Source organism: Gopherus flavomarginatus, chromosome 8, assembly GCF_025201925.1.
Source record: "Gopherus flavomarginatus isolate rGopFla2 chromosome 8, rGopFla2.mat.asm, whole genome shotgun sequence".
Classification (NCBI taxonomy): Eukaryota; Metazoa; Chordata; order Testudines; family Testudinidae; genus Gopherus; species Gopherus flavomarginatus.
The window spans coordinates 77,745,385-77,761,186 of NC_066624.1; the positions used below are offsets into that span (position 1 = coordinate 77,745,385).

Sequence of the window (15,802 nt, forward strand, 5' to 3'; positions counted from 1 at the left end):
TTTCCTCAGTCTTCTTATGATACCCCCCCTCACGTAGATGAGAAGCGAGAGGGAGGCTGGAGAAATGTGCAGCTGTGTGTGGGGGGGTGGGGTTTGGAAAGAGTGATAAAAGAATCATAAGAGACACATTTCACACAACCATGCATACAGTCTTTCTCCTCACTGACCTGTGCCTGTTACCGAACCTTGAACATTTTACTTTACCACAAGGTCACCTTAGGATTCCTTTAATACTTATTGCTTGTGGCTGAGGACAGAGAGTTCTGCTCAGACGCAGGTCAGGGGAGCACACAGACCGTGCCCGGAGAAAATGGTAAGTTAATAATGGCTAGTAATCCCTGTAGTAGATTGTACTGGTAATCAAGCTACTCTCCTTCCCCGGTTTGCTCTCGCGTTCCCTGAACAAGCAGGTCTCCTTGCCTGCGGTTTGCTCGGTGGTTCGGGGAACGCGAGAGCAAACCGCGGCGAAGCTACTCTCCTTCCCCGGTTTGCTCTCGCGTTCCCTGAACAAGCAGGTCTCCTTGCCTGCGGTTTGCTCGGTGGTTCGGGGAACGCGAGAGCAAACCGCGGCGAAGCTACTCTCCTTCCCCGGTTTGCTCTCGCGTTCCCTGAACAAGCAGGTCTCCTTGCCTGCGGTTTGCTCGGTGGTTCGGGGAACGCGAGAGCAAACCGCGGCGAAGCTGGTCTCCTTCCCCGGTTTGCTCTCGCGTTCCCTGAACAAGCAGGTCTCCTTGCCTGCGGTTTGCTCGGTGGTTCGGGGAACGCGAGAGCAAACCGCGGCGAAGCTACTCTCCTTCCCCGGTTTGCTCTCGCGTTCCCTGAACAAGCAGGTCTCCTTGCCTGCGGTTTGCTCTGTGGTTCGGGGAACGCGAGAGCAAACCGCGGCGAAGCTGGTCTCCTTCCCCGGTTTGCTCTCGCGTTCCCTGAACAAGCAGGTCTCCTTGCCTGCGGTTTGCTCGGTGGTTCGGGGAACGCGAGAGCAAACCGCGGCGAAGCTACTCTCCTTCCCCGGTTTGCTCTCGCGTTCCCCCAACAAGCAGGATGAATCCGCCCTGTTACAATGGAGACTTTTCTAAAAACCACCTCATGGGTCACTGTTTTAGGAAAGGTTTTTAATCTACTTGGTCAGTGACTCTAAGTACAGGTAGTGATTTGAAGCACCCAGTAAAAAAGGCTTACATTAAACCGAAGCTTTTAGTAAAAAAATTACTCTCACCAGAGGACGGTCCCTCAGCTTCATTTTCTGGAGTACTGCCTTGAGATGGCTGGCAGGGAACCTCAGTAAGGGTGAGGAAAAGATCCTGGCTGTTTGGGGGGATAAAATGCTCTGTGCTCTCTGCTGGAGCCTCCTCCTCTTGGTCCTCATCATACTGATCATCGCCATCAAATAAATCTTCCGTAGTTGCAGGAATCACGACACCCACCTCTGAATCAACAGACAAGGGGGGGTTCGTCGTTGCGCTGTTCCCCAATATTGCGTTAAGCTCGTCGTAGAACCGGCATGTTTTGGGGGCAGAGCCTGACCTGCCCTTTGCTGCTTTGGTCTTCTGATACGCCTGTCTGAGCTCTTTCACTTTCACTCGGCACTGTAACGAGTCCCTGGTATGTCCCCTCTCCCGCATGGCATTAGAAATTTTTTCAAAGGTTTTCTCATTTCGTCTGCTCGAGCGCAGTTCTGAAAGCACTGACTCTTCTCCCCATACAGCTATCAGATCGAGTAACTCCTGTGTGCTCCATGCTGGAACTCTTTTCCTATTTTCAGGAGACTGCATTCTTCTCTCTGCTGCTGAGAGCTCCACGCTGTGCAAGCAGGAAATGGAATTTCAAACTTCCCGGGGCTTTTCCTGTTTACCTGGCCAGCAGAAGAGTACCTTTACCTGTGTAGAGCGGCCACTAGAGCACTGTGGGATACGTCCCGGAGGCCATTAACTTCGATGGCCGTCCACACTATCATAAAATCGATTTTAAAAAATCGATTTTGGGGTTACTCCTCTCGTTTTGATGGAGTTCCAAAATCGATTTTAGGGACCCTTAAAATCGATTTTATGCACTCTGTAGTGTGGACGGTTACAGCTTTAAATCGATTTAGAGCTCTTAAAATCGATTTAAAGCTCTAGTCTGGACCTGGCCTAACTGGCCTAACAAATTCACCGTCCTTATGTCACACAGTGAAGATGGTTGTTAGAGGATACTACCGTTAACCAGATTTTCCTGATACCTTGAGATATTGTGTTATTTATTTCACTGCCTTGTTTATAGACTTGCACACAAGAACATTATAGTCCTTGTCTTGTGATTCTGGAATAAAACCAAGACAAAGTGTACTTTTGTAAAAAGATCAACAAAGTTGAGGCAATTAAATAATAACTTAATATTCTAGGCAACTTTGAGGGGAAAAGGGCATCATATCTGCAAAGAAAATTTATGAACAGAGTTTAAATACTGTATCAATTTAATGAGATTAAAACCGGGGAAGTGACTAATCTGTATAGTATCCATGGTATAAGTACTAATGATGCTATTACAACAGTGAATCTGTGATACCACAGAGTTAGAACAGCATTACTGTTGCTCCTGAAGCTGCAGATTTGCTTCCCACTGGGGGAAAGTTACTCTTTTTTTACTTATACTTTCAAAAATTAGAGACAACTGTGGGACTAAAGCCCATGTGGCCCAGGTTTAGTACACAAAAAGGTTGTAGATGAGGGAGCGCCATTTACTTCCCAGGAACAGCAGCAGCAAGTGCTTGAAAGGATAACAGAAACTCCCAGGAGCCAGGTTGGCGTTGGCAATGATTCACACTCCAGAAAGTTGCTAAAGTGATTATGGATTTAACCTAAAACAAGTTATCTACACTAAAATCAACTACTTTCCCAGTCTCTCCATAGTATAAAAAGGAGGAAAGTAAAGATGAGTTCTCTGGGGCAGGAAATGACTTTCAATCACTTTTTTGTAGAGTTTCCAGTACAATGTGCCTGCCTATACTGCATTTTAAGTATTAGAGTCCAAGTCTGCAGACCCAGACTCTGACGCTGGAAACAGCTGTATAGATGTTTGGGCTTGGGCTGCAAAACGGGCTCTAAAACCCACCTCCCTCCCCAGGTTTCAGATCTCAAGCTCCAGCCTGAGCCTGAATGTCTACACAGCTGTTTTTCGTGCTGTAGCATGAGCCGTGCAAGCCTGTGTCTGTAGACCTGGGCTCTGAAGCCATGTCTATGCTAACCATGCAAGTCAATTTAAGTTACACTAGTTAAGTTACGTAACTTAAGTCGACGTAACTTACAGCAGCATCTACATCACGCTTGGTCAACAGGAGACACTCAACTGTCAACTTATCACACTTGCACCAGACCTACTAAAATTGATGCCCACTGCATTGATCGCTGCAGCACTGCGATAATAATAAATACCATATTAAAAAATAAATAGTAACGAGCCTCTGCTCCCTGCCCCCATGCATATGAACCATGCACAATGGGAGTCCCTTGTATTCATAGGGCAGAACTCACAGGCCTATCAATCAGTGCTGACCTAAGCCAAGGAAATAAGGGCCACGGGCCCTTGTTCTGTGCCCCAGTCAGCATGGAAGTAAAACACACAGAACGCTCTGCACAGAATAGGCATTCCTAGAGAGTCCTGGCAGCCATTATGCTCTACTTGCTAGCGCTCCACTAAGGCAATACATTCCACACCACTCAATGTTGGGCTAGGCTGTAGCTTAATGTCACAAGCTATCCTTAATTGTTTAAATCTACCTGTCTATTCAGATTTACAGAGAATCTTTGCTAATATGCAATTTGGCATTGGCTGTTGTAGACTGTGTGTGTAAATGAAAAGAAGAAGAGCTTGTTTACATATGTTACAAGATATGGTATAGCTAAACAACTGAAATTCAATTACGAAACTGAAATATGTCACGTGAGCTAAAACTGCCTTTAAAACACAATTATAGGTCACAGAACCATGCACTATTATATAATGGACCTACATGAAACTCAGATTGATGCCAAGGAACATTCAAGGAAGACAGAACTAAAGGAAAAACAAAACAATAATAATCTAATGCACTTCTGTTTTAAAGCTGCTGTAAATCAAAATTAGCAAAGGCCTATAATTTACAGAAGGTTTTTAATATCAGATCAGGAAACTGAAACCATAAATGTGACTCACTACATAAACATCTTTGCCCGGGTCTGGTTATTAGTATAAAAATGCACAAAACTATATGTATATACACATTACTAACTTAACTGAAAATTGTACTTTAACATTAAAAAGGTAAAATTAAACAAAAAAGAGGAAAGAAAAACGTGCGATATTAGCTTACCAACATTACACATAGCTATAGCTTCCTTTTCTCAACTCGTATGTAAGTTTGAAACTTTCATATTTTATTTTAGGCTTTTGCATTACAAATTATTTCTGCAGTTTGCAAAAAACTAACCTGCACATTAGTTACTTCCACCTTTTCCTGATTATCATTGCTTTGGATGCAATATTTCAGAAAGAAGTGACCTCTGCAGTTAAGTAAAAGTATTTATAAACAATAGCTATTAGAGTCTCCAAGGGCAGCTCAAGTGGTTACTATATAATAAATAATCTATAATCTCCATAGGCACTTTTAAAAAACAAATTTGTAGTAAAACTAAATTACCAACAGTCAGTGCTATTTCAATGGCTCACATGAAATAAATTGGCATCTTTGCTCCAGTTTTTAGCGGAACTGTGTAGATTTGATAAAAACAATCACCATAGTTGGCATCCTTGTTTATTTTCTTCACGTAGGCGGCTAACAGATAAGAGATTGATCGATCCAGCTACTTTAGGCCCTATGTATTTAGCATTCAGCTCACATTAAAAAAACTCTAGGAAGGCGTTAAACTTACTTGGTAGAAAGATTCTAATAAATTCAATCCATTACAAAACAATTAAACTGTGCAGTAAACTAGGTAGACTTTTTGTAAGTCATTCTATAACAAAGCTATGTATATATGGTTTTGAAACATTTTTAGCACCATCCAAGCAAGAATAAACTGTTTTTTGTTGGTAAATCCACCATGCTGAGGAGCCCTGTACTGGGGAGGAGGCTATAAAGGAAGGACTGTTCATTGGTATTCAGTTCAGCCAGGCTGCATGTATATTAGTTGCATATCTATAGATTAGAGGAGTTCTGAAGATTTTGGAAGCGTTTTCAGAGATTTAACTATAAATTAATTTTAATAGCTATTAATTAACAAGTTGGACACTTACCAGGTTCCACTTCACTGCTATGGGTGATAAGTGGGAAAATGAGGGAGAATCACAGCTGTTATGCCTTTTGAGGCACAGGGCAAACACCTGGCACTGATCTTGCAAGCACGGAGCACGAGAGCACCTACCATAGGATCCAAACCAATGCACATTTGAATAAGAACATCCTTTTTAAAAACTTTTTTTATTAAGGTGCTAATATGGTTTGAAAAAAAATGGGTGGACCTGAGCCTTGGAGGCAGACTGGTGGCATAGCATGGTGGTATTGTGCACACCTGATTTTTTGAGAAATAGGGATTCTCAGTTTGTAGCACCGTCCATCTGACCATTCAAAGGGACATTTTAAACCAAAGGAATTTATCATTTATGTTAAGTTTATGCCTTGATATTCATTCACTAGCAGTTCAAATGCATTTCTGCTGATCAACCATGGGAATCTGAATTCAGCAAATAATGAACCTACACTTCAAAACCAAGAGTTCATAAACATCAGAAACGCCAAGTAGAAGCAGCTGAACTTGGGACCCACATTGTTAGGTAATGGTGAACTATACATGTGTGATGGAGGAAAACTAACACATATAAAAAGTATATTAATAAGTGCGATGCATTCACTGAAGCATCAACAATAAGAATGCCAGCAATGGGTACTTTGGCTATCCTGAAATGTTTACTAATTATGCAGCAAGTGGGTAAATAACTAGAGTGAGCCAGAGCATATAGTTTAGGGGATGTCCCAAATTTAGAATGTACAAAACATTCTCCTTTTCTCGACTGAACAAAATCTCTACTGACAGTACCTGGAGATAAACAAGGTACAACAATTTGGCTCCATTTAAATATTGTTTATGACTTTACCTGTGATTATGTTTGGGGAAGCATGCAATAAGTTTTGACATAATGAGCATCACAGTGTAATGATAGATGCCAGTCATATTTACTACTTTTGGTTCTGACTCATTTTAGAGGATAAAATAAGAGCAAATAATAATGCCTAGCATTACACAGTACTTTATGTATCTTCAAAGAGTAAGCAATTAAGTTTCAACATCACTGAGAAATGCTACTGGTTACTTGATCAAGTCATAGAGTTGTGATTAAAACTCGGACATTCCTTCCTATTTTAAACCAATAGGATACGCTGTATCAACTGTACATTCAAATGAAATAAACAGAAGTATAAAACTACAAAGATATGGGAGTGCTAAATTTTTAAGCCAACACTTAGGCTTTATGTTGGATTGTTACATTCATTTCCCATGGCAGAGCCCCTCAATCTATAGCAGTGGCTCTCAAACTTTTGTACTGGTGACCCCTTTCGCACAGCAAGCCTCTGAGTGCGACCCTCCCTTATAAATTAAAACCACTTTTTAATATATTGAACACCATTATAAATGCTGGAGGCAAAGCGGGGTTTGGGGTGGAGATTGACAGCTCGCGATCCCCAATGTAATAACCTTGTGACCCCCTAAGGGGTCCTGAACCCCAGTCTGAGAATCCCTGATCTATAGCAAGTCCTCCAAATCCATAGGAAAGAAAGTATCCTGCCCAACACATCAGATAGGGCTATCTGGAAAAAAAATGATAAAGGAGGTAAATATAACTATTTTTAAATGAAAGATATAGACTGGCCTTCTAATAACAGAAGAGGATCTGAAATTGTAAGTGTACTTAGAAACAGGCTTTAAATAAAGCTCTATGACTTCTGGAAGTTTTATTAAACCAATTCTTTTTACAACATGTTAACAGGTATGAAAAAATATTGATTTTGTTCAATAGTTTCTCAAAGTCTATAACTGTAAAAAGTTTATAAGTCAGTGAAATAAAATTACAAATATGTAGTACACACTTCAGTATTTCTGAAGCTATAGAAAAAGATATTTTCTTCTGATAACATTTCTTTTTACGTAGTTCATTTCTCTCGATTAGGTTCTCACTTTGGTGTAAGGGAAAAAAAGCCTGCTGAAAGGGGCAGCTAATTAATCAAATGTAAGCCACAAGTGAACACTCGATTACTCTGGAGTATTAAGAGCTGCCAAATACTGCACTGAAGGTTTCCACAAAGTATCCTAATATTGGTTACTTCTAAGCAAGGTTAGTAAGTGGATTTAAACACAGATTCTCAACTTTACTTCTTTGGCATTAAACAATGTCTCATATATTACTTCTGGGGGAATTCTGTGCCACTGTGCAATGCAGAATTTTGCAGAAATTAATGTTGCGCAGGCAGAATTTCCTTTCCCCCACAGAAATGGGCTGCAGTGCTGCCAGCCACCACTATGGGCTACTGGACATGGCAGAGCCCACCTCACACATAGAAGACACTGCTGAGGGGGAGCAGGAGCTAGAGGGTTCCTGGCAGCTGCAGTTCCCAGTATGTCCTGAGGGAAGGAGATGGCAGTGTGCATGAAAATCCATGCAAACCTTGGACGGCGCATCAGGCTGCTTCTCCCTCTGGATCCCTGGGCTCTGGAAGAGGAGGGAGATGGATGGCGGGGGGACGCATGGCTGGTCTCTGGGGGGTGAAGGTACCTGGGTAAGGGGGCCCCTGGCTGGGCCTGGGGGCGGGGAGAAGGCAAAAGGAGGCAGAGAAAGAGGAACTGCATTGTCATAGGGGTTTCTTTAACTCTACTCCTGGGGGAATTTTTGTGCATATCTGTACTGTTACAGACATACTTGCCAACAGGTATTTTGAAATAAAATTACCAAAATAATTGAAACTGGCATGATTATGTAGTGTTATTTTGACAAATAAGATTTGCAGAATTTTAAAATATCGTGCACAGAATTTTTAACATTTTGGTGCAATTTTTTTAGCGCAGAATGCCCTCAGTAATAATAATATATATACACACTAAATAAATAGCCCAGCCTCACTCATATATAGGAATCTCAAGCAGCCCTACCAAGTTCAGATGGAGAAGACAAAGAGGACTGAACATGTACCTGGTCATCATTTGTATTTACTCCTGGGGGAATTCTGCACCCCCCCCCCAAAAAAAATTCTGCGCACAATATTTTAAAATTCTGCAAAATTCTGCATATTTTATTTGTCAAAATCACACAATATAATCACACCAGTTTCAATTATTTTGGCAGTTTGTTTCAAAATACCTGTCAGCAAGTAAGAAAACCAGACAAAAACAAAGATTTAGGAAATTTTTGTTGTTGACAGCTTCCTTACTAGGTATATTAACAGAGAACTTTGAGTAATTCATTTAAACTACAATAAAGAAAAGGTACTTCATGACCCCTTTGAGGCAGTGCAAAGGCTTGGGGGAGTGGGGGTAATGGAGGAGCTAAGGAAGAGGGAAGGAGCCTGGGAATGAACCTGGAGGTTTGTTGGGTGTGGCTGGGAGAAGAATGGAACTAAGGTTTTTGGAAGGGTGGAGGGAAGGATGGTTAGGGAGTTGAGAAGCCTCCGCCAGGAAGACCCCAGCTGACTCCTAGCCTCTCCCTTCCATCAGATACATCTGCCCCCGTGCCCATGCATCTCTCTATCTCCCTGCCACCATGTGACCCAGCAACCTACCTCCCATTCAGCCCCTGGCTCAATGCTGTCACCCCACTAGCTCCTGAGCCCGCACCCCAGAGTGGAACTGCTAGGGGATCACTAGCCCTTCTGAACCCCAGTCTGTGATTCCCCAGAAGCCCCAATCTGTCCATCTGGTGCCTCCTCACCTGGCCCCACTGTGAGGAACCCAGACTTTCAACTTGGAAGCCCTCTCTTCTGGCGCCACAGCAGTCCCTGATAAGTGAAAGGTGTAACTGCAGCACTTCTCCAGCAGAATCTATATTCTGCAGAGGAAAAAAAAAATCTGTAGGGGGCATGAATTCTTCATGTGCGCAGTGGCACAGAATTCCCCCAGAAGTATGTATTGCAGTAGCACCTAGACAAACATCAATCATAAATCAAGGCCTCATTGGTCTATGCATGATGCAGACTTGTAATAAATAAACAGCCCCTACTCAAACAAAACAAAAACAAAAAATCCAACCCTTACAATTGGTGGATGTTATTTCTCAAACACTCATGCACTAGATTTGCAACTGTGAGGATACGAAGGGGAAGTTGTGTGTGGGGGGGGGGGGCAAGGAAACAGTGAAATGATCATGACTAGCATTACAAGTCATGGGACTTCCAGACACTGAAGATTAGCACCTAATGGACTGAACTGCACAAAGCTATAAACCAGCTTTTCAGTCATGCAAACTGTGCACTCAGTGGACTCCAAAAAACAAAAAGAAAAATGCTTAAGAAAATTGGTTAAACAGTACTGTCATTAGAGAAAGGGGAAGCTGTCCTAATGACTGACTGTATGCAGTATTTTTGTAGCTGTGTCAGTCCCAGGGTATTAGAAACAAGGTGGGTGAGGGTAAAATCTTCTGCTGAGCCAACTGCAGTTGGTGAGAGAAACAAGCTTTTGAGCTACATAGCTCAGGAAGAGCTGTGCATAGCTCGAAAACTTCTCTCTCATCAACAGAAATTGGTCCAATAAAAGATATCACCCCACCTATCTTGTTTTTCTGACTGACTACTTTAAAAAAAAAAAAGTCATCCAAATGGGCAGTGAAAAAAAAAAGGGAGGCGGGGCGCACGGGAGAATGGCAAGGAAAATGTTGAGGACTGTGTGTGCTCCAAGCTCACTGTACTTTCAACTGTCAAAACACTGAAAGGCTGGTGGGCCCTGTACCATTTGTATCCATCAAGCCCTGTGAGAAGAAAGAGGAGTGAATGGCTCCAGCGGACATTGCTTTTTTTTCCCTCCTAAGGATATAGCTACATTGTTATTGGGACAGCATGTATGGGCATACTTGCAGGAGCTTTCATTGAGCTAGCTTGCTAAAAATAACTGAGCTGCACCAGCACAGGCTCAGCTAGCCATCCAGCTACAATCCCATCTGGGGCCCCAGGTACATAAATCAAAGCTAGCTTGAGTATGCCTGCTCAAGCTGTAATTGTACCTTCAGACTACTGTGTAGACATACACTAGAAGACTACAAGTTCATGCATCAGGTATGTTTATCCTTACAGTAGGAAAATATAGGAACAATTTTTAAATGGAGGTGATTATGTCCAAATTTATGTCAGTGATTACAACCAAATATTATGGATCAATACAACGTGATCCACACAATTGCTTACAGTACAACAGTAAAACATATGACATTGATACAAAAGGCTTCCCTCAACAACCTGGAAAGTTTCAATTGTGTATTTATCAATCTTAAGGCAGAGATCCCTGCCATGGCTAGGACTTGCAACTGCAGAGTAATTCATGCCTGTCGCATGTAATTTAAACCAATACCACACTTTGTTGATAACACCAAAATAAGAGGTGTACACACACACACAGAGAGAAAAGTGACATTGAAGAATTGACGTAGTGGACTCAACCAGAAAGTGTCAGTATTAAAACTTTAAATACTACAACTAGGGAGAAGGGAAAAAAGTACATATACATATTAGGTGTTAGGAAAAAAAAGCCCCATTCATCATATTAAACCAGCCTCATTCACCTTGTCTCTTATCTATTGCATTTCACGTAACCAAATACTCTAGTTGCCACAAGACAGACCCTGCAAGGGGACCCATACTTTAAGAAACACCATACAATTTGAAAGTTTGGAGAACCACTGGGTTAGAAGATAAGTGCACACAAACTCATTAATAAATGCCACTCACTGGTATCCTGATTGGCGCACACAGAGGAATACTTATTCTGCATGAAGACTGAGCCACTGTATTTTTTCTGGTGGTTCCTTCACACTGCAATTAAGGTATACTGACATGTCTGCATCAGGAAACTGGATCTTCCTGGGACTATACAAGTGCTGTAGGTAAGGACTTCAATCTCCAGGGCTGTTAGTACTGCACCTTTACAAACACTAAATTTCACTCAAATTTTATAACATAAAACCAAAAAGGTATTTAGGTTTCTATATGGTTTTAATATTTCAGCTCACCATGACTTGGAGACTCATGGAGTGTAGCACTTCTGAACTTCTGAGTCCCATAGCTCAAAGTTGTTTAACTTCTAGTAGCGTATTGACCAATTAAGACTTTGTTTTAGCTAATTCAAACGAACTATGATCCTCCATCTTTATTTTATTGAATCCATTGGCTCTCTTGACATGCTGTAGCACAAGATATCAGTTCAGTCTAATAAAACTGAACCGGTTTTGCTAACCAAGGCGCAGCGCACTTTCTTGCTTAATCACCTTGCTGAGCACTTGATTTTTGGTGAACTGGGCTACTAACACAACTTCTTATGCTTTACTACTGTTTCACAGGATTTATTTAAGTTCTACATTCCTTTATATCAAAAGCTGCATTAACTGGTTCTTATATAGAACTCAACACATCTCTATAGTTTCTCAAGATATTGGTCTTATTATTGTTCATTATGAGTTACACTTAATAGACGTAGACCAATCCCGTTTGCTTTCCTGTCCAGTTACTAGTTCTGCCGAATTAGAGTTTATCTCAAAAACAGAAGCTTTTTGGTCACTTCTGTTCCAATTTATCTGTATATCCATACACTTATTGTGTTTAGACCCACAGATTTACATTAATAAATATGTCTAAAATCCATGTTACTTTATGGTTAAGATGAAATTTGTATTTCCTTTTTTTATCTGCATACTTGTGCTCTGGCTTAGAGGGTATGGTACTGTGGTTGTTTCACTGTTAGATTACAGCACTGTCTAGCACAGGGGTCAGGAACCTTTCAGAAGTGGTGTGCCGAGTCTTCATTCATTCACTCTAATTTAAGGTTTCGCATGCCAGTAATACATTTTAACATTCTTAGAAGGTCTCTTTCTATAAGTCTATAATCTATAACTAAACTATTGTCGTATGTAAAGTAAATAAGGTTTTTAAAATGTTTAAGAAGCTTAATTTTAAATTAAATAAAATGCAGAGCCCCCAGGACCAGTGGCCAGGACCCAAGCAGTGTGAGTGCCACTTGAAAATCTGCTCACGTGCCACCTTCAGCACCCGTGCCATAGGTTGCCTACCACTGGTCTAGCAGAATGTGCTGGATCTCAGCCTTGAACGCCAGAGTATGTAAATCACAACCTCTGTCTCACTGCCTAGTCGGTAAAACGAGTATTATTCTTTCTTAACTAATTTGAAGATTTCTTGGGGATCAGGTAATGTTTATAAAGCACTTGGAAATAAAGTACTAAGTATTTAAATTACATTATCTGGAGAAACAAGGGGTTGGTTCACTTGGTCTTTTACTGCTTGTGTTTTTCACCCTGAGACTGTTTAAAGTTTTAACTACAGAATTAAGGCCTGGACTGCACTTAAAAGTTTTGTCGGCACAGCTATCTCAGTTAGTAATGTGAAAAAAAAAAATCACACCCATAACTAACATAGCTATGCCAGCAAAAGCCTTATTGCAGATGCAATTACACCAGCAAAAAAGTCATTTTGTTGTATACCTTATTTCATTTGGGGAACAAGTATAAGCTATGCCAGCAAAAGAACTCTTGCTGCTATAAACTGTGTTTATACCAGGAGTGTTTGCCAGTATAGCTACACCAGCAAATCCTTTGTAGTACAGGGAAGGCCTAAGGCTTCATACATTTGAATATGATTTGACTTTCAGCGACTGATCAGTGTACACACCTACTAGCAATTTGTGTTCACTTGCAGAGTATCTGTAATCATCCTCAGCATCACTAACTAATTCTAAATACCTGACCTTGATTCAGCCTGCTGGCACGCTCCACTGAAACATTAATGCGCAGTGTTACCACAAATTTTTTTTTAAAAGTAACTTTTTTCCTGATTATCCTTTAGCAGTTCTGTTTGTTGTGAAAATCACATTGTTAAAATGTATAAAAGCAAACTTCAGAAGAATACTACGCTTAACTATGTTTCCTGTGTTGCCTTGAAATATCTGAACATTTGGATTTATGCATTGTTACACAGACTTAGTTGCCAGAAGATCACCAAATCATACAAATATTAATTAGAAACTCTCACAATAAAAGATCTACCTCAAGGAAAATGCCTGTTAAACACACACAGAACTTAATGAATTAATTGTAAAGACTACAAGATGTGGTCCACAGGAAGTACTCACAGCCATAACTTGTATACTTTTCTCAATTCAAGTTCAAAAATATCTTGTGTGCACCAAGCTTTTGCACAGATAATTTTATTCGGAAGTTGTAATAGGCTGAAAACAGGTATTTGGAAAGGAAATAATAATAATGTCAGCACTTGAGACTTATAGAAGGTCAGATTTCCTGCCCTGACAAGCTTAAAGATTAATAAAGAACTATCTACAATGGAAGAAGACGGTAGTAAAGTATAATACGGTCATTTTGCAAACTTAACTGGCTTTTGCAATCAAGTTTTTTTGGTTCTGGAATATGAATCGTGGTCTGAGAGCATACAAGAGTCCATTCTACCACCTCCTCACCAGAGACTACATTCCCTTCTGAGAGCTCAAACTCCATAGCGGCTAACTTAAAACACACTAGAACCCTAGTGCTACAGATTCAAAACACTAAGGACTCCACCATCCAAGCTGAAAGAAGACGTTTATTATCTATCAGGCATTGAAGGATCTTTATGTTCTTTCTGAATTACAGTTGAGGGCAACATATTCACACATGCATCATGAATGATTCTTCTCTCAAAGTCAATAGCAAAAATAATAATTTGGACCCACGTAAATCTGGAACACAACTTGTAAATAATTTTGCTTAATATCTATCTATTTTTCTCAAATACAACTAGCACAGAGTTTCAAGGAGATTCCACTACACTGTAAGTTTGATGGGAGAGTCACCGTCTGGTTTTCAGTTTCAGGATAACAAGAACATTAGACTAAAGAGAAATTTAAATTAGGGTAATTTTTTGTCTTCCTGTAATTCTACTGCATCCTGCTTATATTATCTTCAAGATTCGCTGAGCATTTATACAGTATATTTGGAAGTCTCCAAGCCAAATTTAGAGGTGATAACAGAGGTATCCTAATCTAGGACTTGAGAGTGGAACCTCACTGCAATTTTACACCTCTCAGAAATCTGGAAATCTAGAGATTGGATTCTCACTCACCAAAAGAGAAACAGCAGACTAAGTTGAACATGTAAACGTAAATATCATGAGGCAGTTTAAGACTACTATATTAGACTTGCCCAAGTCTGAGAAAAGTGAAGTCTCCTTTAATTGGAAGAGAGAAACAATTCAGAACCAACTGCTCAAACGAAAACAAAATAAACTATGTATTCTGAATCAATTACCCTTACCTTTTGCATGGCTTTTGAAAGCCTTTTCCATCCCTGAAGCACAAGTGACAGCAAGAAAGAAAGAACTGAACAACACTTTCAATAACCTCTGCTCTGTCTACCAAATAACGTGATAATGAAACAAAATTACCAGTTTACCATTTTCTTGTTCATTTAGGCTTCTTAGTAGTTTATCTTTGAGATAAATAACTTCTCTTGGAAAGCAGATTACTGTGCATACCTTACTGGTCCCCCTCCTGCCACAGTGGTCTAAAAGGAAAGCAGCTTACACTTCTGAAGACCAGGCTGTAAATGATGAAAAGTGGAATACCACTATTACCCACCATGTACATGAGAATGTCTCTAATCATCACCATTGCTGTCTGATGATCATTCCACGCTTGGTTTAGTGTTTGAAGAAAGTTGTTATTCAATGAATTTAACACATCTTCTCGCACCTGTAACGAAACAGGAAGATAATGACATACTACCAAATTAGTTTTGACACTAGAAAATTCTGCTTCAAGTCTGAAGCTAGTTACTACATATGTATTTGCGGTGCTACTATCTCAAGAATGCTAGCTACCAGGAGCTTGATTTTCCTAAGTGCTGCCCACCAACAGCTTCTATTCAATGGAAAATGCAGGTGCTCAACATCTTGCCCGGGGAGGGTGGGGGAACGAGGAGGAGGGTGGAACAGGCCAAAGCTTACTGACCATTATCTGCTTTGAAAGTGATGTCTGAATTATTAAAATATTAATAAAGCACATTACTAATATTTGTAACGGTTATGTTATTTAGCTTGCTTAATATGCAGTGTCAAAACTAAGTGAATATTCCTGGAGATTTAAAAAGTCATTTTGTCCTGATGACATCCACTGCATGTGCTTTAAAGTTAAAGCATTGTTTCATTTATGAAAAAGATTAATCTTCAATACAAAGAAAAAGCATACACATATGTACATTTTGGACCAATCATACAAATATTAAACAAACAGCTAGGAAAAGGAAGGTTTACTTACCACAGATACCAAGGCAAGGATTGTTAGTAGCTAATATACAACATTCTATATTTGTTCTCCAAGAGTATTAGCTGCACATAGTTGGTACAGTCCCTTTGTAAGTAAGGGGCAAATCAAAATAAAAACAAGATTTCTATGACAGAAATGAATATTATGACTCCCTCTGCACAGCAGCTCAAAACAATGAATATCACTGTAAAGTGTTACAATCAGGAGTGAGTTTAGGTAGGTCATTGGATATGGCAAAGTTTAAAAAGTAAGGGATGGTATGAAGAATTGGC

General features: G+C 40.4%; 1 protein-coding gene across 1 annotated transcript in view; it reads right to left on the reverse strand.

Moving 5' to 3' along the window:
* The window catches only part of CUL3 (cullin 3), a 117,291-nt gene that overhangs the window by 58,248 nt on the left and 43,241 nt on the right, over positions 1-15,802 (reverse strand). Inside the window, exon 3 of the mRNA XM_050964025.1 lies at positions 14,844-14,957. Within this exon, the coding sequence (XP_050819982.1) occupies positions 14,844-14,957 (114 nt within the window). The remainder of the gene's footprint in view (positions 1-14,843; positions 14,958-15,802) is intronic.